The sequence below is a fragment of the Chelonoidis abingdonii genome, chromosome 24 (assembly GCF_003597395.2).
Source record: "Chelonoidis abingdonii isolate Lonesome George chromosome 24, CheloAbing_2.0, whole genome shotgun sequence".
NCBI lineage: Eukaryota > Metazoa > Chordata > Testudines > Testudinidae > Chelonoidis > Chelonoidis abingdonii.
This window is the reverse complement of record NC_133792.1, coordinates 13,229,031-13,252,721: the sequence shown is the minus strand read 5'-3', so window position 1 is coordinate 13,252,721 and position 23,691 is coordinate 13,229,031. Positions and strand designations below refer to the sequence as shown.

The window sequence follows — 23,691 nt, the reverse complement described above, 5'->3', positions numbered from 1 at the left end:
TTGCCTGAATAATTTTATTCAGAAAGAAAGAATTTATAACAGGATTAAATCACCTCTGAAGCAGAATGCAAAAATTTCTCCAACAGTGTTTTCCTTCACGTTCCTGGAATAGAACACCCAATAAATATTTACCCCTTTTATAACAACAACAACACTGTATTAAATCACAACCCTTCCCCACTGCAGTTAGATCATTTCTTATAATACAGGTTATGAGCAACCCCAGCAGGCAAAAATGCTGCAAGGGACTGTATTTTTTCTTCAAGGAATATACAAAATGTTACACAGATACACTATGTACACAAACTCGTGCAAACAGGAGCTCGTAGGCCCACCTTGATAGTGCCCTGCCTGATGCCTCCAGCAGTGCACTCTGCCCACAACACTGACAGTCAATACCAGGGCTAGTCAAATGAAACGACTTAAAAACAGTTTCTATCCTCCCCCGAAAGGCTAACATTCAGCTGTTCAAATTTCAGAGGAGTGAATTGATTTTATTCCACAGAACCTCTTTCCCCACTAAAATAAACGTTTAAATTCATTTAAAAAAATCCCAAACATCACATGCTTTTCTCTGTGGAACAAACTGTTCCCTGTACCAGGTTAAAAAAAGGCTCGATCAAAATAAAAAAACTGATTATAGAAAGGACCTGCAGAATTTTAACTAAGAAAAGTCATAAACCAGCATAGCCTCTGTTTGCCAGAGCGCCTCTGTTCCAAACAGAATGGTACTAATGGGAGTCAAGCGTGTGCTTTTAAGTCATCAACCTGGAATTTGTCTTGCATTGCACAACTTTATACAAGTTAGGTCTCCTTAAAATACACCTCCCCCGCCCCCAGAGAGTTCTCCTTCGAGACCTGCCACTGAGATTGCTGAACCCAGACAGCAGACATGTTCTAGATTTTAAACCCATATGTACTTATCAGACACTGGTGTTATTCCTAGCAGATGATGGAGATGGTAATCCATGGTGGTTGAGCCCTGTACACACCATCTTTAGAGTGTCTTTCAGTGAGTTGCTCCATTCATCACAATCCATTTTCTTTGCTTCTAGATCAGGGAACTGATTCTGTCAGCACAAACATTCAACTCAAATGTGTGTCACCTAGTTTTCACCTCAGTCAGTTCTGCAACTTTGAAGCGTTTCCAGGTGAAGAGCTCCATCTCTTGCATGTGTGTCTGGAATTACCGGGAGCAGACTAAGGTCAGCCCAGGAGGTCCCTAATGCACTCAGCTAGTGGAAGCCTTGTCCGTGTGGAGATGTAGGGAGAAAAAGGAATCCAAGAGATGGGGGAACTAGAATCCCAGAGTCCAGAAATTCAAAACAAAGCACGTTTATTAAGTGATTTGCTTTTACTTATTTCTCCCTTTTTTTATATAAATAAAACTTTCAGACAAACAAGGTGAAACATCATCCTTCAAAGTGCAGTTACATTTCCACCCCACCCTCAACCAACCACATAAAGCTTATACCAAGTAACCAAGCATCTGTCCCAAGAGGACTCAGAAGGCAACCGCTGGCCACTTCCCTCCTATCTAATGTGAATAAAAGTTTCTGTAGTGCTGCCTAGTCAGGCAAGAAGCCTGTGTCTTTTGGCTGTCTGGGACTAACAAGACTGGTTTCAGATACAGTGCAGGAGACAGGCTGTAGAGAAAAATTGGAGGTTTAAGATACATGGTGGGAAACACACAAATAATCACTCAGAATCCAATGAGTTTGTTGCCAGAATAAGTTACTTTAGGAGCCTTTTGGAAGGAGATGGACAGATAGCAATCATGGTTTGTGCAACAGACACAAGCCAATCACTGCCGAGAAGCTGGCTGCCAGCAGCAGAGTCCTGTCAAGAGAGCTAGGAAATAAGTGTTCAAGTTACTCTGCCAGAGGTCATGAAGTCCTGCCACTTTTATGTGGGCCAGCACAGGCAACACTACCGACTGCCTCACATGATTACTTCAAGTCAGAGTCTGTACTCAGAGTGCACCAAGTAACAGGAGAAGAGAGAACAAGGAGAGATGTGGAGGTCTGGTGCTTGAGTTCTGTCTGGTGCAATCCCTCTTTCCCCGCGAAGAGGAAATCTGTCCAGACTGTCTGGACAGAGATACAGGGTGAGTTTAAGCAGTTTGGGTACTTAACAGGCTCACAGAAAATTGCTGCAAGCCAGGTTTCTCATGCCATTTAAATCACCATGATCTTGACCTCATCGTTCTCATCGGCACGATAGAAGAAAGGAATGCAGGGGTTTTCCAACAGGGACCCCACCCTCTCCTGAGGGTTCTGGATTTCTCTCAGAAGTTGCATGATTTGCTTAGCAGTGGGATCCTCTGGACTGGGCTCGGGGCCTTTGCTATGACTAGATACATGGGACTGAAGAACTGCAGCCTCCTGTTCTGGCTCATCTGCTAAACTCACCTCTCGCAGTCCTGTGAAGAACACAGACAAGGCAGGTTACTGTTCCCATCCCAACACAAGTAGTCTGGTTCCCTGTTAGCCAGCAGGAGTTGCTGCTAGCACTTTGCTGCACAGGATATTGCTCACCTTCTCCATCGGCAGCATTCAGTTCAATGCGCCTCTCAACTGCAATGGCACTTCCACTTTCTTGACTTACTAGCATGTCTGGGTTCTGAGCAGCTGCCAAATACTTGCTGTACCATTCATTCCTCTCCCCAACTAGACGCATCACCAACTCCTGGAGCTCCAATAACTTCATCTGTAGCAAGTTAGCAAATAAAACAAAACCCATGAAACATACATGTCCTCCCTGTGGCCACAGACCGTACATACGGCTTGCTCTACCACACTGGCCCCCTTCGGCCAGACAGCTGGCCAGTATTTCCAGGTCAACCGCACTCAGTTGCGAGCACACTAGACCACACCCTGAATGGCAGGTGCCAAGTCTGCAGAGGGCAGTTTCCCCATCAGAATTCCAAGTTGCTTCTTATAGTTGGTAGGTTTGCACCTCACTGGGCAGGTCACTCATCCTGACAGACACACATAGTCCTGGTTTCAGGCATTTTGGAAATGAGTTTGCTGTGCTGTACGTCACAAAACTAGCAGTGAATCTGGCACAAGGAGATAATCTTCTCAGGAGAGACCAACAGCTGAACTGCAGCTAGTGCTACAGATCTGAATTCAGAAAACTGGCAGTTTTATGGAAAAGTTTGTATTGTTTATGTCCTTTTGATGCCTGCCACTCATCTGCTGAGAGCAGCTTTCGCACATACACATTCTGCTTTTGCTTCCTGGCCTCTTATCCAGGGTGCAAGTACTATTTCGATAGGACGGATCCCTTACCTTCATATCTTCCTTATCCTGGGCCAGCCGGCTGATATACTCCTCTTTCTCCCGGTGCCGCTGTTTTAGGATAGCCCTCTGACTCTGGTACAACGCAATATACTCCCCTTGAACACAGCAGAAAAGCATAAGGCAGAGACAATGCACGGAGGGGTTACAATATTATAAAGCTCTCTCTGCTTGAACTTTACATCAGTGGGTAAATGAACTATAGGGCTTTAGAATCCAGTTGACAGCCAATCTGGACACCAGACTGGAAGTCTCTTACCCAGCAGGGTAATTTTAGGGCACCTGGAGGCCTGGCAGTAGAAATCCAGTTGGTGGGTGAATGGTCAGGCTCCATTAGCGGTTAGAGAGGCACCCGCAGTTTCAGCTCACTGAGAAATAACACCTGGGCACTCTGAAGAGGTTGTCTAGCTTGCTTTCATGCTGGTTAATCTTACCAATTGTGTCTGTTTCACCAGACAGCTGTATGCAGCGATGCTCCAGCTCCTCCACTCGGTCCTTCAGGTCAGCCTTCTCGTGCATCAGGTCTGTGAAGCGGGACTGAACACATAACCAGCATCAGCCTTCTGAACAACTACACTTGTACAGAGAACACATAAGGACAATCCCCCGACTGAGCACCTTTCAGGTCAGCATGAGCTTAGGAAACAATACTGTTCTTTCCTCCCAACTTGTCTCTGTGGGAGAGCCTGGCTGATTTGCTGGATAAAGGAGGAGAAGGAAACACACCTAGAGAGTGTGACACCACAGGGATAAGGAATCCTTTAAACGTCTCCCTACCATAACAGCACAGCTTCCCAGGCACTGAAAGCTTCAAGATTGCTAAGCCTCTAGCAGCAGTTTCTCACTTTTCTGCACTGGGGAGACTGGTACTGAGCGTGCCCCACCACTATGTCGTCAAAAAAAGATCAAGGACCAATGCCAGCCCCCTACACCCATTCCCTTTGAGTTTAAACTATTGCAGGCTATGCTGAGCATCCCAAAGGCTAGATGCAGAAGTGATAAGCCATTCACGGGAAACCCAGGAAAGGAGGCAGTTGTGTCATAGAAACCAGACTTACTATTTATTCCCTTGCAACATAGTCTTGGTCTGCTATACCATGGGGCCGGATGCCAGGCTCCAGAGCCCAGCTGGGGGTTCAGTTTCTCACCTGTAGTTTCTCCATGGCAGTTTTTAAAGCCTCATGAACCTCCACTGGGACGGTGTCTGTGGTGTAACCTGGAAAGGACACGTAGAATCAGTGTGTACGGTTTGTGGAAGAGCAATAAAACTGCAAGTCTGATTGATACTGGGAGAGGCAAATGCATGCACTCGTGCACACACCCACTCCATGTGGCTCTTTCTGGTGCACTCCCCCTCCCATACAAACAGTGCAGTTTTACCTCCCCCCGATGTGACATTATGTTGCTGCTCCTGCGTCAGAGCTGCGATTTGCTGCAGGAGACCTCTACATTGTCGTTTCTGCTCTGCCAGCTGCTGTCTCATCTCCTCTCGCTCTTTCTTCACTTGGGACATGGCAGATGTCAAGAAAGTGACCTAAAAGGCAATTTCAGATGAAAAGCACTGAAGTTTTTTTCATCTATGGAGCTCTACTACCCAATCAACTCCCAGTATCCCTGTGAGGTAGGTAAGGATTATCCCTATTTTACAAATTGGGAAAACCGCCTACAGTGAGTCAGCATTCTAGCTGGGATCAGAATTTGAGGGGACTTATTCCTAGTCCTCTGCATTAGACCTTGCCCAGGGCCCTGTGTATTCCACAATTCTGCAGCTGCAGAGCTTACTGTGGAATCGATTTCTTACTGCAGAATGGGGACACAAAGCCTCAGCTTTCATTTTAAAGAGTTATGATCTTGGCCCTCCCAGCTGTGAAGATCAAATCTGAAAAATGTAATGAGAGTAAACTGAAACAGGAAATAGCCCAAGAGGTCTGACCTGTCCAATTCTCCTCTGTGGGTTAAATCTGAACCCCAAGATGACATGTGTACACTTTATAAATAAGTACCTATTTTCACTAATGATCATTCTAGCAAAAATAGCCAGAAGATGCACCAATCCAATCCCAACCTGCCTCCCAAGCTAAGGGATATAGGATCAGAATAAGACAGGAGCTACTGAGCTGATTGGATTATATTCATATATTATTTTTTACCCTCCATTTTTCATTTAATGGAAGCTGCCAATAGATTCCAGTCTGCCACACCAGACTGCTGCAGAATCCTGGGTGCCTGCTGCAGTGCACATGGGGCTTTGACTATGCCTCTTACTGTGTGTGCGCATGCTCACTGCATGGGCAGATAGCAATCGTATGCACACAGCATCCCTGCTAGGGGAGTGTGACCTGCCCACTTTACAAGTACTTATGCATAATTGGAAGAAAGCAGCTTTGCTGCATTCTATGGACTCACCATTTCTTCACGGCTTTCAAAATCCTCTGGGATCGCGAGTGAAGATTTCACAGTTTCTTCTACCATCTTTTCATTCTCCACTCCATCTCCTATGAGACAAAGGAAATATACAAAGGAGCTGTAACACTAAATAGTCTAGGTGGAAACTTGGGCTGGGATAAAGACAAGACTGCTGTTACCTTCCACTCGGTGCAACACTCTATCATCCAACTCTGCTGCAAACTGACCGATCTGGGCCTGCAGCTCTCTGTTTTCTTTGGCTACAGCTGCCAGGCTTTCCTGTAAGAGAAGCAGGAAATCACTGGAGGGGCTGGATGGCTCCCACACACTTGAGACCTGCACCAGCTAAACTAAATTCCCAATATTTTCACCAGCAATAGAAAAATGGTATGTTTTGACCACAAGCCATTATCCCGTCTGTAATGCAGGAAGCCCCGGCACCCACACAGGGTAATGCAGAAAGTACAACATATAGAGAGAATCCTGCCTACCATCCTTCAACACCTGCCTATCCCCATTACCTTGGTCTGCTGCAGCTCCTTCAGGTGCAACTCCGCTGTCACTTTGCCTTGCACTTCTTCATGCTGCAGACGGTCCATGAGCTGTGTCTGAAGCAAGTACTGTTTATGCAGCTCCTCCTTCTCGTTGGCCAGATGCTGGTACGCCACAGTATACTGTTGCAAGTGGCCATAGTACTGATCCCGCTGCTCCTGAAGGCTCTGGGCCTCCTGCGTTTTCAGTTCCACCTGACAAACAGAATAAGATCAACCCATCACTGAAAGATCCAACTCTACACACACAGCTGAAGACTATTCCTAAGGTGGTACGTTCCCCTGCATATCCTCATCTTCTTAAGTCACACAGCACCACCCTCCTTTTCAGCATGGGAAACAAGGCAGCTTCTGACTCTCCTGCAGACTGTGGCAGTTGGCACCAGATCTTTTCTTACTCCAGTTAGGAGACAACTGTCAGTATCACCCCTTGAATGAGCCAGAAGCGGGTGCTTCACCCTACTAAACTCTGACTGGCACAAAATGCCAGACATCCGCAGTAGGGTGCAGACAAGATACATGGTGAAGACTGGCTCCCAGACTGCTGTGAAAATGAACAATTTCCATCTTTACATCAAACCCTATCCTATTTCAGAACCTGGTATGTTATCACCCTGCTGCTCTACTGCAGTGCATTACCGTCTCTGTGAGCTCAGCCAGCTTCTCCTGTAGCTGCCCAATCTTCTTGGCCAATTCCTTCTTCACATGCAGCTCCGACTGCAGGGCGCTTGTCACCTCCATGTTCTCATTTGTCTGAAATGATGCAGAGCCACCATATTACAAAACTGCCCTAAATCAAGCACCATAAAAGTACATAGCACTTTACAAACCAAGTCAACAGGCCGTACTCAGTGCTAGCATAACATGGTGCAATCCCTCTTGAAATGGATGGGTACTGCAATCCTGGCGTGTAAGTAGTTGCGTTTGGCCCAAAGTCCCTGCCCTCAACTGTCATTCTAATTCAGACAGAGGAACACAAAACAGGGATAAGAGCTTGAGCAAGACAGCGAGGGGACAACAGCATGAGGATCAAAACAGGGAAGGTGCCGGAGAGAAAGGGGTTTTGGCACACAGCACAGCCTCGGCATAAAAAAAAGAGGCAGAGTGAAGAGGGTGAGGAGACAAAAGGAGGAGTTCAGAGAGGACTGAAGAGAGCAGGTAGCTAGAGGGAGAATGCAAGGACAAGAGGGCAAAGACACAGGGAGCAAGACTGCACAGAGCCCTGAAGAGGACGCTGGGGAGCTTTATGCTGCAATGAAAGGCACGAAGCCAGCAACAGGATGCAGGGGCAGGAGGAGTAATACTGACAGCAGTGAAAGAGGCGAAAGAAGTTGGGAAGAACCTCCTCATGGGTGACAGGCATGCAAATATGGGGACAGACAACAGGGCCCTCAAGGACAAAGAGCCAGGAGAAATGCCCAAGGCAGAGAAAAGCAGTCAAGTTGAGGGTGGAGGACACAAGGGAAGGAAAGAAAAAAAACCTGTTGAGACAAGCAGAGATATCGGGTGATCCCACAGCAGCTCACTAGGGAGTTGGAGAGACTGCACAGTTCCACCACACTGAGGTCTAATGCTAGAGCTGTCACAATCAAAGCACCAGCGGGGAAGGCCAGGACAATGCTTCTGCCCAGAGGTTAGCGTCGCTGTTCATGCTGCACTATGATTGTACCCTGGAGTTCAAAGGGCTGCATGCCCAGGAGAGACGTACCAGTTTGACAAAGCTATTCTGCAGCTCAGCCAGCTGCTCCTTCAGCTCCCGGTTTTGGCTGAGAGCCCGGCTGATGGTGGCCTTGTCGCTCTGCATGTTTTCTAGGATCTGCTGTCTGTCCACAGACTCCTCGCTATAGCGCTGCACAGTCTTCTCAAGCTCCTGCAGCCGCTCCTCCTGCTCCTGGTTGAGGTGGCTCAGCTGCTCGTTATCCCGCACCTGGGCCTGGTACTGCCCATGAAGTTCCTCCTTCTCTTGTTGAAGCCGCTGGACCTCTTGTTGCAGGCTCAGCTCAGCTTCCGTTGGCCCTTCTGACAGGGCAGGCTCACTGTCATTAGGCTTAGCTGCTGAGAAAGTTGAGTTACAATCAGCTGGGTTGGAGGGCTGCATCATTCACAACAGGTTAGAGGTACAGAACCCTTTAATGTGAATAGGCCTTTCCTCAGCCAACACAACGATCAACCCCTCTAAGGGTGTGTCACTGACAGCACTATCCAACCCTCCCTCTGGGAGCAGATGGTTCCTAGGAAGAGACAAACTAGAGGAGAAAGATGACAGCTTGCTGCTATGTGCTGTTAGCTCCCTTTTAGTTCCCCACTAAGAAGCTTTTCTCCACCCGGCTGGGTGTTAGGACAGCACAGATGAACCAGAGTTCTTTTTCCTCTTCACTGGACCAAAGGAGCTGGAGGTTTGGTCAGGTGGATAAGAACAGGCAGACATGGCTGGGTGATGGTTTGAAAGGTCTTCTTTGACAGGCACTAGGCCGGTAAGTTTCTCACTAATCCTTCCTAGCTGTCCTTATGGTTTGGGGATATCAAACCTACTGCCTCTTCTCTGTACTGCAGTTCTACATAATGGGCATGCGAAGCCTTGCTTTAGCCTGCTGGCGCACCACAATGCTAAGCTCTGATTGAGCCTACCTGATCTGCTTAGCATCTCAGCAACACTGGCTTCCAGCTCCTGAATCTGGGACACATTCTTCTCCTTTTCCTCCATCAGCGTATGGACCTGTATGGTGCCAGAACAGGAAGAGTCAAACCAGTAGAGTCAGCCTCCCCAGTGTCAGTAACAATAATGCCTCCACATACACCAGAGAAGATGCTGCTTTTTTTACCTGCTCAGAGAGCTGCTGTACCCGCTGCTGCCAGATACTGCCCTCCTCCTTCAGCTTCTCCACGTACTGATCCCTTTCAACCTGGAGCTGGCGAAGCGACTCTGACAGCTGCTCAGGACGACAGAGGAAACTGGAGCATTATTGCTCAAAGAGTACAGCTGGAGGAGACCAGTATTAGTGCAGAGTCTCGCATTCTTTTGCCCTGCCAGACAAGTTTCCCTACAAAGGCTGCAATATGGATCCTCAGCATATTCCATATGCTCTCTTACCTGAGTGATCTGTGTTTCCAGGTTTGCCCGCTCTTCCAATGCCAACTGCAACTGCTGGTTTGCATCCAGAATCCCTGACTGACTTGAAAACTGCCAGGAAAATCAAAGAAGTTATGGGAAATGCCTGTATTCCTTGTTTTCTTCTATACCTCTTCCCTTTGATTGCAACCTGTGACACGATCCATGTGGTAATTTCTATGGTTCTGTAAATTTCTCTTTGTTCTAGTTCAACACCAGTTTATATTAAAAAAGTATGGGTTGAGATGAGTGGCTGTTTAGAAACAGGCTGACATGGGGGTTCTGCCCTATACAACAGATCTATCTACTGTATGAAGGAGATAGCAGCTGCTAGTATCTTATGGGGGCAGCTATCTTTCCCACATCTCTGAAAGATATACATCAGTCAAACAATCCAATCCAAAAATAACTGGATGACGTTCTCTGGCCAATGTTACACTGGATGTCAGACTATATGACTGAATGGTCCCTTCTGGCCTTAAAAAAATGAAAAAGAGACACTAGTCCAATCCTTGGGATGTCATGGTGTCTATGGTCCACTACTCCAAACTCCTCACAGAGCAGGCTCCCATTCTCCATAAACCTTGATGAAGACCTCTTCATTCGGAAGTTGTCTCTGTGAAGCACTGTATGCTGTTTGGTAAATGGTAGAGAGTAAAAGCCACCCAGTGGTCAATTCTCTTTTGACCTACGATCCCCTTTCCCACCTTCAGAGCAAGGCCTTATCCTTATATCCACCTCCCAATAACATTGCAATCACCTGTTGAATCATCAGCTCAGCCATTTCCAGTTTCTTATGCAAATCCTCCAAATCCAGTTTCATGGCTGAGTTCTCAGAGACCAGGGAGTGAAGCTTCTCCGACAGTTCTGAGTTCTGCTGCTTGAGTTCCTCACTGCCTTTGCTGAGAGACAAAGAAATTAGCAATAATCCTTACTTTTGCCCCTGGTTCTTTGTTACTCATGAGGTAAACTTACAATCTGGTCCTTTCTGGTGGTTGGAAGGAAAACAGGCTGTGCACTGGAAGAGGCCCCTTGTATTCTAGGCATGAGAGGGCAGCTCTCACAGGGTTCAACATTACTGGATCTGCAGTAACATACAGAGTAGGACTGACCTTTGTTTGTACAGATCCAGTTTCAGGCTGTCTCGCTCCTTCACTACCTCTCTATTATGCTAGAGAAAAAGAGGAAAACATATACAAATCAATTCCTGACTCTAACCAACAAGGAAAGTCAAACTAACTATTCTCAGCCTTCTACAGATCAGCTAATGTGGAACTAAGAAGGTCAAGAACTTGAATTCACAGCACTATTATGGCTGGAACCTCAGAATGGATTTGCCTGGAACCTCGTATCAGGCTACAGCCAGCCAGGACTGGAGCTAAGCCTATCTGGTCAGTCTTTTCAAACTGACAGCAGGAACTAGCCATGAGGTTGTGTTGCAAAGGTCTGGATTAGCACCAATATTAAAGAGTCTCTTTGATGGAGAAGCTCCTGGGCTTTCATTGTTTGGATTTGGCAAGACAGATGAAGTGAGGTGCCAAATCTGAGGACAGAAGTTTTGACCAAAGATTAGTGGCTGCAAAAAGTGAAAAAAAGTCTGCATTGATCATGAAGGGTACAGAACTTTGTTTACAGGGCTTGTGCCTCCCTCTTCTCAAGGATGGGACCATTAAGCATCCAGCAGTTTAGTGAAAGATACACTTTAACAGTTGTGCTCTTTCTGGTGTAAATGGGGGTAACTTACTTTCTCCAACTGTTTCTGCTGTGTAGAGATGGAGGACAGAGTGCGTTCCAGCTCAGATACCCTCTGGCGAGATGACTGCAATCGTGCAGCAAGGTCTTCAGCTTCTCCTGAACAAGTCAAAACAGATTCAAGTGGGGCTAGGCTGCAAACAGTTTTACAGAACTACACTTTCTACTCAGCCCACAAATTCTTAAACTCTCCCCTACTTTAAGAAAGGTAGCGTGGCGCAGTGGATAGAGGTCTGGAAGTCAACAGAGCTGGGTTCTAGTGTGGCTCTGCCACTGACTCCCGTGTGACCTTGGGCAAGTTAACCTCTCTGTGCCTCAGCTTCCTCATCTGTGAAATGGAGATGATACCTTCTTTGTCTGCAGATGAAAAAGCACTGGGTGCTTTTTTATCACTTTTATAATACAGAAAATTGCTGGAGTTCAGCTGAGAATGAAAACTTATCTTACCGTGACAGCTGTGGTGTTCAGCTGAAAAGCAGCCAACAGGACAGTAAGAAAGTAACAGCCTGGATAATGACCAGTATCTAACAGTCATAACAGGGTTATAGCAACATACAAAAGAACCTTGATTCTTCTGGAATCAATGGGGTCTGATTTGGGGGATAGCTTGGATGATAGAAACAATAACTGTGCCAAGTATTTATCATTAAGAAGTCACTTAGTCTTATGGGCAGCCTGCCAGTGCATACAGTGCCCATGACTCAAAATCCTTGGTTTGTTCCAACAACCTCAGTTGAATGCTCAAAGTCGATATACCTGATTTCTGCCGGGCAGCTTGTTGTGTATGTGCTAGTGCTGTCTGCAATTCAGATTTCTCAGAGACTAGGATTCCAATAGTCTGGATATGAACCTTTGGGAAAAGAAAACAACAGCTCAGCGTGGGACACCGTGCTTGGAACTACATCTCCACAGCAGTCACAAAAAGATAATTCACTGAAGGCAGAAAGATTAACATAAATCCATAGGATGAGTCTACAGTCTGGCTGACCAAATGCCTTTCCTGAATAGCTGGATGAATAGATGGATTTCAGAAGGAAGAACATCCCAGTGTTAGGAAGTCCAGAAAAAGGCAAGTGAAGACCAGATGATATGACTGAAATGGAGAAGTTCTCTTACTTGTAGCTGTTCCCTCAATGCTCCTTGCTCCTTGGCAAGCTTCTGTTCAAACCCCTTCTTTTCCTGTGTAAAGAAACCATGCACATTAAAACACAAAAAACTTTTTTTTTTTTTTCCAAAATGGGATTTTTAATTTTATTTTATTTTATTTTTTAAGTACAATTGTAACCTAGGTTTCTTGTGGTAATAATAATATCCAACTGACACAGAATTTTAAAGACCTAATTTGCAGTTCACCATTTAAACTCTGTATTTATGTTTTGCACTTTGCTCGGCATGGGCAATAAAAACAGATTAGGCTCTTTTACTTTGAGGTTCTCAGACAACAGCACAATCTTGCAGTTTTTGGATTGAAAATTACAGGGGAATGTTTAAATCTAAATATAACCACATCTGCTTAATTGAATTGAAAGTCAATAAAAATTCATTTTAACATAAGGTTTTGTTAAAAAAAAAAAGAAAAAAAAAGAAAGGTCAAAGTACAAAAATCTCCATTTTGGGCCTAAACTACCTGACATTTCTAAGTAACAAGAACTTTAGTTATGAATGAAATGTGATCTTTTATTAATGTTATCTTTGAAAAGGAAAAATAAGGTGCAAGTTATAGACAGAGCATCAGTTACCAGTGGAGGCTGGTAACTTTTAATATAAAAAGACACTTATTCAAGGTAAGGGTTGTATCTCCTTTAAAATATGTTAGCAGGGAGTTAGATTAGATGACCCTTATGGTCTCTTCTAACCCTATGATTTTATGATGATGATAACAACAGTAAGGAGAAACTTTACAATTTATTAAATGTTTTCATTTCACAGTTTTTTAATCCCACTCAGCATCTGAGACAGTGGATTGGAACAGACACTTTTCCTTTGGTTTTGCCAGTATGTCAGCTATGCCAGCTAATTAAGTTTGTCTAAGGAAAGCTATATGTAAGCGTTCTAACTATGAGTTTGGGTTTTTTTTAGTAGTACTTGATGTTCTTTAAACCATACTAGGATGGAGTACAGAAAGATTTGCCAGCGCCCTCTCTAACGTATATAATGCTATCTTCACACGTTTTATCCAACTAAGGCTGGGTCACGTATGTCTGTGCCACAGTACTCCACAAATATCCGCTCCTCTTGGGGAGAAGAGCATCTATTGAAGTACCTATCCTAATCCTAAAATGAGGGCTTATGGGAGGCATTTTACCTTCTCCAGCTGATTCATAGCGTCTTGGTTTTGCAGTTTCTGCAGAAGGAGCAAAATTGATGCATCAGTACTAACAATCACTTTCTTACTGACGAGATCAGTAAATCTGTCTTCAATCTTAACCAAAGACATGGGACACATGGCTAGCTATTGTAAACAGGAGTTCTGTTAAATCTTTTAGAAATTTTCTACAAAGACAGGATGTTTTAACTATTAAAAGAATAGATTCCAGGGTCATGGCATGTGGCTCCTGAGAAGTGTATTAGCCAGCTCAGTGTATGTTCTTTAGTCTTCAAAAGAACATCCCCATTCCACACTAGAATTGCTTATTATATTTGATCTCAACACCATCCCTTTAAATTCAAGTCCTACGTTTTAAGGTGTTTATTATTGTACTGCTTGATGTTCTATCACATTAATGATACATCAGAATCCTATAAAGAGAACCACCTTCTCTCCTCTCTTCCCTCAGGTATGTTTTTAGACACTACACTGACGATATGTTAAAGCCCTGAGCCTGCATAAAGAGAGAGACTTTTATACCATGTGGAGCCCCATTTAAGTCAGCATGGCTCTGCCAGTGCACAGGAATCCCCTGTCCATGTGGATCAGATGGGAGGACTAAGGACAAAATGTGGAGAAAGCGCTAGCATATACACAATACTGTCCCAACCTGTTCTAATCTCACTGCAGAGGTGGTTGGAGGTTTAATGAGAAAAACAGTCCTAGGTTCTGGGGGGTGGGGTGGGGGTGCACGGCATGGAGACAAAGTGATCAGAGATTCTATACCACGCTATACGAGCAGCCACTGTGATATGTTCAGCAATGTTCCTATTTGCTATCAATAGCTAGCTACTGTCTTTTCCACAGGAGTTACAGACATCAACTTTGACTAAGCTGTTTATCTAATCCTACTCAAGACACATTTTAGGAAGGTGATTGTGTGCGGAAGGAGAATATATTGGAGGCTTTGATCCTAACAGAACCAGTGAACAAGTGCAAACCCGGGAATACAGCATAGGCCTTGTGTAATTCCAGGAAAGAGACCACTTCATATGCCTGTGTGGAAGCAGGCAAACAGCGAGAGTCGCTGGTGGGCACTGCTCTGACAACAGGTGGAAATTGCCGCCCAGCCTCAATACTACAAGAGAAAAAGGGATACAAGGGGAAAAACAATGCAGCAAAACAAAAGGAGCTGTGGGATGCACTGAGGAGAGCCCTAAACTGCAGGGAGGAAAGTGGGGGGAACGAAACAAGGAGAAAAGTATTTCAAACCAAGCAGCTTCTTTTCAGACTGAAACCAATCCTTTGCAGTTGTGTTTCTTGCTGTGTTAAAGCAACATGCTGAAAAGCAGCAGCAACATCCATGCAGGCCATAGGACAAAGTGGTTCATTCAAAGTGCCACAGATGCAGAGGTGATCAGACACCAGTCCCTATGCTCACTCCTAGCTCCATTACTCCCACTCTGCAGACAAAGTTGGAACAGCAAGATCAACTGGAGAAAACACAGATTTTAATGTTGCTGCCACTGAGCCTGCTCCTGCTCCCACTGAATTCAGTGGATGCTGATCTGTCCCAGGATTAGTTGCTAATCACCCATGGCAAAGTATGGTTACCTAAAACCCCATGACTATATTTCATATGGCTCAGACAAGCCAATAAATTCAGGGGTCATCTTTTAATTTGACTTTTTACCCTCTGAATGGGAACGTCCATAAAATCCACTTGGTTCTCCATACAATGCTGTGAGAACAGCTTCCCTTGTGGCACTGTAAAAGAACCCATAATTTTGCAGACACCCAGAGAGCATGGAGAAGCAGCAAGGACAATGTCAACTGGTTGGCTCGATTGTTTCTTACCAATTCCTCTAGTTTTGTACTGAGCTGTTTGTTAGTTAGATTGCTGGAATCTAGGGCTACTGCCAGCTCCTGGTAACGTGTCTGATGGGCGCATGCAGACAGAAGGAGGAGAAGGAAGGGGGCAGAGGAGAAGGGGAAAAAAGGCAATTATTAGGACAGAAAATAAATCAGTATCACAATTTTGATCTAGTTTGAGTCCCCAAAAAACATTTCACTTTTAACAAGTATATGCTAGATGACAAGATGTTGTATCCATTCCAATAAAGACCTCACTCCAATTTAAAGACATTAACTGGGAGTAGTGGCTGCACTCAGGACGGGTCCTTAATAGCTCCAGCATCCAAAGGTGGAGCTGCCACCAATGCTTGGCTCCAAATGTTGGGCATAGCTTCGCGGTCAGGGTTATAAACCACATTGCTTTACTGAGAAGATTCAATACAACAGTCACTGAGGGTCCCACTGGGTGATCAGCAGTGATATTATCCAAGTGAATGTTGGAATCAGAAACTGAGTTCTTACCTCCATCTCCTTCATATCTGTGGAAGAGACAGCACTTTCGCCATTCACATAGGATGTGGACTACAAGAAAAAGTCAGGAAGAGTAACTGAATTGAATATCCCAAGGGCACAAGCTCAATATAAAACAGGAGGGGCGTGTACAAACATACCTCTAACAGCACAATACTTATCTAGTGCCTTTCACTGTAAGTTTGTCAAGGCACCATACAAAGGTTGGTACATAATGTGACCATACATACTGGTCTGGTCTGTTGACCTCTGCCCACAGCATCTACAGAAATGGTCTTAGGCAAAATATACAGACTATGTATCACAGATTTACTGCCACTGAATTGAGAGAGCATGTTTCCATGAACACATGCTGTCCTCCAATTCTCACTCTGGTTTTCTTCCCACTGACTGAATTTCACATTCCTAAAACAATGGTTTCCGCTTTTCAGTGTTCAAATGTCTTAGTGTTTAGTGGGCTGGCTGCAAAGAATTCTGGGATTAAAGAGAATATTACTGTACTGGCTACTTACCTCCTCCCCCTCCCCCAGCTCGAGTTTTAAAAAAAAAAAGGAATTAAATGGTACCTGTGACACCAAGCCATTGAGCTGCTCAGACAACTGGCGGAGACTCTCTGTCGATGAGAGAGACCTGAGAATGGAGAAAGACAATGCATTCCTTTAGGAGCGAGTCCATTCATGGAACTGCCCAGGCCTGGACAGCACTGAGGGTAATTTCTACAAGCAAAGTTAACTTATTGGCCTCTTTAGGACCCCGTTACAAGACACTCACCTATTTTCATCCAAAGCATTTTTAGGATCATCGGCATCTTGTATCTGTGACGTAAAAACACAAGAATCACATGACTATACCAGAGGGAAAAAAGAGAGAGGGAGAGAGACACAGACACACACAAACACACCCTAGGACTCTGATTACATAGCATGTGTCATTACCACAGTCCATCCAAAGGGGAACTTAACACTGAAAGCACAACCCAAGTCAGGCCTACACTGTGGATAATTTTTGCTAATTTTGGGACTCCTCATATCACAAGTTGAAAGGCCTTAAGTAGTATTTACCAGATGAATATTACAGTAGGTCAGTCAAAGCCTTGAACAGTTCCTCAATATCACAAACTATTTGCCTTGTGGGAAAGGTTCAATTTAATTCTTAAACATTTTGTAAAGAAAAGAAGGTTACTCCAGTTGGAGGAGACCTTTCTTTTCCTGAGGATGGTCCCTGGGGGAGAGGAAGGGAAATAACCAACATAGGATGGATGGGCATGTAAATCCTAAAGCTCTTTACATGGTGTGAAACTCATTTTGCTCACAGCTGGACCAAGACTGAGTGGAGGGGAGAGAATTACACACTTGTTTGGAAAACATGTGCTAGTCAAACATTTCAGCTTAGCATAAGATGGGCATCATCAGTGCACTGGTGGTATTCAGGATGCAAATGCTCACAAACCTGTGACAGCGGTATGCTACCAGGACCAGGCATGACAGAGCCACAGCTAGGTAGGCTGTTGCTGTTAGATAACACGGGGACATCAGCAGCAAGCTGTTCAGCATTATGAGCGGAAACATCACTGTCAAAGTATGCCTGTCACAAAATATAGCACAAGGATTACAATCTACATGCAGGAGGAAGGGACACACACAAACATATGAATACAATAGCCATGTGATCTCCATGCACAAAACATGCCAAGTGAGCACTGTGGTCAACTACATACGTGTTTTGGCAAAAAAACTGTGTTCTCCCCAGAGCAAACCAGGTCAATCCATCAACCTGTTTTTCTTCACTGAATAATAAACACTGTCGTCTATTGTCCCAGTCTCCAGCTTGGATGTGGGGGCCTTATCCAGAATTAGTGTCTGGCAATCCAGCTCACTTCTTTAATAAGGGGCAGTCATTTTGCCAGACTGTAAACCTGCATGCAGAAATGTCAGAGCTGCTATATTTGCTACAAGGGAACTACAGCAGATTGAACAAGGGCAATGCCAGATCTTTGCAAAGCACCACATTCAGACTGTCTCTGGAGAGAACACTGGTCAACGAGTACAAATGGAGATGGAACAGAATGGGTTAGTGACCACTCAAGAACTGGATTAGTTTGACTCAAGTGTTAATCCCCCACATCCTTTCCTGAAATTTGTGGAATGCTCTCAACTGAAGAGTTTGACACTAAGGGCACAGCTACACTACAAGGTGACTACAATGGCATAGCTGCAGCTGTGCTGCCGTAGCACACCAGTGTAGACGCTTACTACAGTGACAGAAGGGGTTTTCCACTGCTATTGTAAATCCACCCACTCAAGAGGCTAGGTTGATGGAAGAAAGAATCCATTGACTTAGTGGTGTCTACACCACGGCTTAGGTCAGCTTAACTACATCTTTGAGAGGTGAGAATTTTTCGCACCCCTGAGCAATGTGGTTAGGTCGATCTAAGTTTTAGGTGTAGACCACGCCTAAGAGGGCATTATAAATCAAAAGACCAAACTCATCCCTAGTGTAAGCAAATGCAACTCCTGTGGGAATCCAGAGAAGTGACACCTTCATTGCTAGAACTGAGTTTGCCTTAAGTGGGGAAGAGGGTCAAGAAATGCATCTTTGTATCTCTGTACAGAAATAAGTTTGGTGTTTGTGGGAGAGGCATAATCTAACACCAACTACCCCTACCAAACTACAGAGCAACTGGAGAATCCCTCATATATCTATCTTCAACCCTGCAGGACAAGTAGTCCTGGAGAGCCACAAAGTCCCAGTGCAACATTCCGGCATTCTGTTGCAATGTGTGTCATTACATTGCCAAACTGCAATCAGTCATCATGTATACAGGCTATAAAGCAAATGTCAGTGCAACGTCAAGACAAGCCTCACAAACATTCTGTGGCTCTCTGCAACTCCATCTGATAGTTTCCTCTCTTATTCCAGCATCTCTTTCCTGGCTGCTCAGACAGAAGATGAAACATTTCTCTCTTCCCTTCCCCCTTCATGACTGCTTGGAGGAGCAGAGAGGGATTTTGCTGCCTCCTGTTTCCTCCCTGATCAGAACTTCTCCCACATTCTACAAACACCAAGGTATAGGACATGGACTTGATGAAACTAACAAGATCACTGAGCTAGATGAATAGGGAAAGCCAATGCCAGTTTTTTAAAGTCTTTTTAGCAGGATTGATTCATGCTGTCAGAGTTCAATATACTTAATATGCCTAACAACACTTAATGTATCCCTCCACCTCACCAGTGCTTCCAATCTGAGGTTAGTTTGCCCTGATACTGGTTTAGGAAATGACCAACACAGACTACAAAGTGGACAGAAGGAATCCCTTTCCACCCCAATGCAGTATTTGATTTTAATTGTATTTTTTAGTTTTTCAGGGTAGGACCATGACTTTTTACATATCTAGGGCACCATGCTCAAAGATGTAATCAATATAAGGTAGCAGTAATAGTGACAAAAGTCATTCTCAGAAAAGGAGCTTTGATAAGAAAGCATCATAAAGAGCACCAAAATACTCATTCCAAAAATTAAACTTGCGAAATTCTAATAACTCTCAATAAAAAGCTAGTAACTCCACCCAGACTCTCACACACTAGGATCCATTTGCTTTTTCTCAAGGGCTCCTGTTCTGTCAGCTTCTCTCCCTGCCACACAACCAGAAAGCTACAGTGGGTGAGGTAGAAGGGATTTGCCAGGCTGTGTTAAGACACCAATGACAGCATTAGCTCAGCTGCCAGCATTCAGCTTTTCTGCCTATTAGCATCAAGTGAGTATTCAGAGTAGCATTTTCCTGACTCAGGAGTTCTCTCAGCAAGACAACTGGGAACAGAAATTCTCTCTTTCATTAGAGGCTACAGTTAAAGGCTAATTTTCAAGTTGCTCTTGAAGACCCTTGGCATAACAATCCACAGCCTCCAAGATGAAAATCGAAATAGCTATGCAGACCAAAACCCCTCTTCATGGAAAGGAAGATAAAAGCAGCACTCAGGACATCAAGACAAAAGAAGGAAAAAATGAGGAGTCCTTATGGCATCTTAGAGACTAACAAATGTATTTGGGCATTTTCCCCCTGTTGATATTCACCCCTTCTTGTCAACAGTTGGGAATGAGCCACATACGGCAACTCCTGTCTTTTCATGGGCTGTATGTTTATACCTGCTTAATGGATTTTTCACTCCATGCAGCTGATGAAGTGGGTTCTAGCCCACAAAAGCTTATGCCCAAATGAATGTGTTAGTCTCTAAGGTGCCACAAGGACTCCTCGTTGTTTTTGTTGATACAGACTAACATGGCAACCCCTCTGAAACCCGTCACAAATGAAAGAGTAATTTCTCTGCTTTCACAACACCACTAAAAGCCCAAGCATAGGTCTGGTCTTCATTTGAAGACAGAACACCATGAATGCAACAGACAACTAGTTGCTTTCTCTGATATGCCCACCTATTAACCTTAAATTATACCTATGTTTAGTACATGGAAAATAGACCCCATACAAAAGGAAAAACTCCAATTATAGTGTGCACAATCTGATGCTATCATGGCACATCCAATCCCACAGAGATGGGCCTTGCATAAATTTTCCTGTCAATCTCATACTTTCCCATAAACATAAAACAACATAGGTGCAAGCGCTTTCTATGTGCACTGTATATCTCTGAGGTTAGTTGCTTCATAATCATGCACAGAAAACTAGTGAAAAACTTATCTCATCTATCACAGCATGCAGGTTTCATTGCACAGAAGACATTTTAAGTCCCCCAGTAATTAACACAATTTCTATGGCTGGAACCAAAAAAAAAGAAAAAAGATACTAATATCATAATGGTTAATTTGGTGAGAAACTGAATTCAAAAGTTAGACTGGAGCCCTTTGCAGACACAATGCCATAAAGTTGAACAGCTAATGAGGTTCTATGTTGAGTTTTCTGAGTTTTATCACAACTTTAACTTAAATTAAATGGAATTTTTGGTAATAAAATACACTGAAAATGAAAGGCTGTTATAAGTTTGTTCTTGTACACTTGTCTCTTATTACAAGTTGAAATCTTCCTTTCACCCTTCATTCTCAGGAGCAGAGGGAATACAAAGATGCTACAGCAGGGGTAGTAAATTATTTTTTGTCAACATCCAAATTTCTTGGTCAAGGTCCAGACCCCAGAGAAACATTTTTCACACCACAAGAATAATGATAAGAAGTAGTAAATAAAAAGATTTTGCAGTCTGTTCAAACGTGTCTGGCAGCCCGCAGTCCGCCTATTGACTTCCCCTGTGCTACAGCATGTAAACATTTAATATAAAATATGTCTGACTTCCTTGCCTAGATATATTTAAAGCCACGTAACTTGCCAGACATCACATGTGCAAGTTTCATCACCTGTCACAAAATGAGTTGGTCGGAATAACTAGACAGCTTACTCAAGGCAACTGGCTGATTAAAGATAAGAAGAACATGCCCTGCAGAGATGTGGTACTTATAAATAAAACAATGACATGCAAACAAGAAGATTATGGGCTAAAAAACTAACAAACCCAGCTTGTATTCCAGTTTAAACAATGGTTTTATGCCCCCATGCTATATCTCCCTGGAAACACACTGAGTGGGAAAAGGAATGGTGGGGTGTCTCTACAGTCAGTCTATTGCACACAACCTCACCCAAGATTCCTGACATAATCCCAAAGCAGCTGATCTTGCAGTCTTATCACAAGGGAAAGAAGTCCTTGGCACTTCTCACTTCACATTTTAAATATGACACAAATCCAAGGAAAACATAATAGAACAAAAAGCACATTAAAAATAGATCAATGTTAATGATAACAGCAACAAAACTCAAGCAACTGACAACAAATGTCAGAATGAGGTTCCACCAAAAATCAAAGCCAGTTTGAAAAGACTCTGAAGCATGCAGTATGAACAGCAAGCTAGTCAGATGGATTCTGAACACTGCCTCACCTTCCTCTTGTCCAATGAGGGTATGGCTACCCCATTGGATCGATTAAGGTCTGACACCAGCACCTTCAGAATGTTCTGAATCTAAAGGAGGTGAAAGAAAAGGGGAAACAGAAATGGCTCAGAAAAGGACAGAGTGAGAATACTGATCAAAGGATTGCTGTAGCCAAAGGAATTCATGTTAACTATCTCTTTACCAAAAGAAGTCTCAAAACATCAACACTGGCCATTTCCAGTATATGTTCATAGGGCCATATATTACCTAACCCCATCATGCAACATTAGATAATTTTAGCTACTTTCTGTTCTAAACACTGGTACTATCAGTATATGAAATGTACCCTCTCCCTCATATACTGCACTGTCAAAATTCTGCTTCAGATGAAGAAAAACTGGCTGGCAGACAGGAAAAGGTGGCAATTAATTTGGAATAAGAAAAGAACAAGCTACTCACGTTCTCTGGAGACTTTCTGTCGTCATTTGTTGGAGTCTCAGGTCTACTTCCATCTTTACTTTTTCGTTTCTTCTTGGCTGATGCTGTTGCTCCAGGGCTATTCTTCTGCTGATATTCCTTCAGCTGAGAAAAAGGAGTAAGAATTGACTTCCCCTGTGCTACAGCATGTAAACACTTGATATAAAATATGTCTGACTTGCCTAGATATATTTAAAGGCATGCTACCTGCCAGACTATATCACATGTGCAGGAGTAAGAATCTGAAGTCCTAACACACAGATGTATCTCACTGTGACAGATCAGTGATAAGTTATGTTTGCACTTACTGCATCAATACAAGAGAACAAACCAATAGTGACCTTGGGCCATATTATAACTTAACAAGCCCTCTTGTGTCTGGGTTTTTGAACATAAGCTCTAAAACGAGATTCACCCTACAGGGTTTACAGTGAAGGTGTCACTGCTGTTAGAAGAATACCTCTGAATTGTTATGCACACATGGGGCTCTTAAACAGGAGGGCCCCAAAGCATCTAGAGGGATCACTGAATCCTCTAAAGGTGTCAGCTCCTCTGGGCAGGCTGCGAATGAAGAGTCTGGGGGAACAATCCCCATGGCCAAGATCACACAAGGTCCTACCCTTCTCACACCCTCACAGAAACCAAATCTCTACAGGCAGGTTAGTCGGGCCCACCCACCTGCAGACTTGTGAGCACCTGCCCGGGTGCAGGGGCTGGGAGCTCGCGGAGGCTCACCTGCACGCGGGGCAGACCTGGGCTGCCCCTATAGGGCGGGGTGGGGAATGTAGCCTCCCTTACAAGGCTAAAGGGGGGCCGCCGCCGCCTCCTCCGGGAGCCCCTCCCGTACAGGCCTCTGGGGCCCTCGCTCCCCGACGGAAGCGGCGGGGGAACGCGAGGGGGATCCCTACGGGGCTGGCGCAGGCAGCAGCCAGGCCTCTCCCCGAGCGAGCGGGGGGCACAGGCTGCAGCTCCAGGGTCACTGGGGAGCTGGGCCGGGGAGACCGGGCCTCTCCCACAGGCCTGCGGGGGAAGGGATCGGGGCCGCCTTCCCCGCTCGGCCCCGGCTTCAGCGAAGGCCCGGGCCCGGCTCCGGCTCCCCGGGATCGTTACCTTCTTCTTGGCCGCGGCCAGTTTGATCTGCCTGCTGCCGTCCGCCATGTCCGAGCCGGGCCACGTCAGCCCGGCGGGCCTGGGGGGAGCCAGGGAGACTCCGCCCGCCCGGCCCCACGCTCGGCCGAGGGGAGGAGACAGAGGGAGGCTGCGCCCTGCTGCGCGTGCCCCGGTAGGGCGGGCGCGCTCCCAGCGGCGCGGCCCACAGCGGGCGCGTGCTCGCGCCTCCGAGCACTGTGAGGAGAGGAGGCGCGCTCCCGCCTCGGCCTTCCAGTCAAGCGCTGTCCCGCCCGTGCCTCGGCCTCCGCCCAGTGTTTCCTCCGAGCTAGACATCCCCCCAGCTACACTGCCTCAGCATCCT

General features: G+C 45.1%; 1 protein-coding gene across 6 annotated transcripts; it reads right to left on the bottom strand.

Annotated features, from left to right (window-relative positions):
• GOLGA2 (golgin A2) lies at nt 1-23,461 on the bottom strand. Of its 6 annotated transcripts, none has more exons than XM_032797870.2 (28): nt 23,331-23,461; nt 22,203-22,325; nt 21,752-21,832; nt 17,263-17,397; nt 16,585-16,628; nt 16,380-16,443; nt 15,805-15,864; nt 15,286-15,366; nt 13,426-13,464; nt 12,237-12,299; nt 11,877-11,970; nt 11,113-11,219; nt 10,481-10,539; nt 10,129-10,270; nt 9,351-9,440; nt 9,082-9,189; nt 8,888-8,975; nt 7,968-8,314; nt 6,899-7,012; nt 6,230-6,454; nt 5,888-5,987; nt 5,709-5,797; nt 4,683-4,836; nt 4,451-4,518; nt 3,737-3,839; nt 3,294-3,400; nt 2,538-2,709; nt 1-2,422 (listed from the first exon to the last, which is right to left on the bottom strand). In XM_032797870.2, the coding sequence occupies exons 1-28, from the start codon at nt 23,376-23,378 to the stop codon at nt 2,178-2,180; spliced, it is 3,150 nt and encodes a 1,049-aa protein (XP_032653761.1). In that variant the 5' UTR covers nt 23,379-23,461; the 3' UTR covers nt 1-2,177. The 6 variants fall into 6 exon arrangements, with proteins under 6 accessions (XP_032653761.1, XP_032653762.1, XP_032653767.1 ...); XM_032797871.2 differs by having other exon boundaries at nt 7,968-8,311; XM_032797876.2 differs by lacking the exon at nt 17,263-17,397.
• Nucleotides 23,462-23,691: the final 230 nt, after the last annotated feature.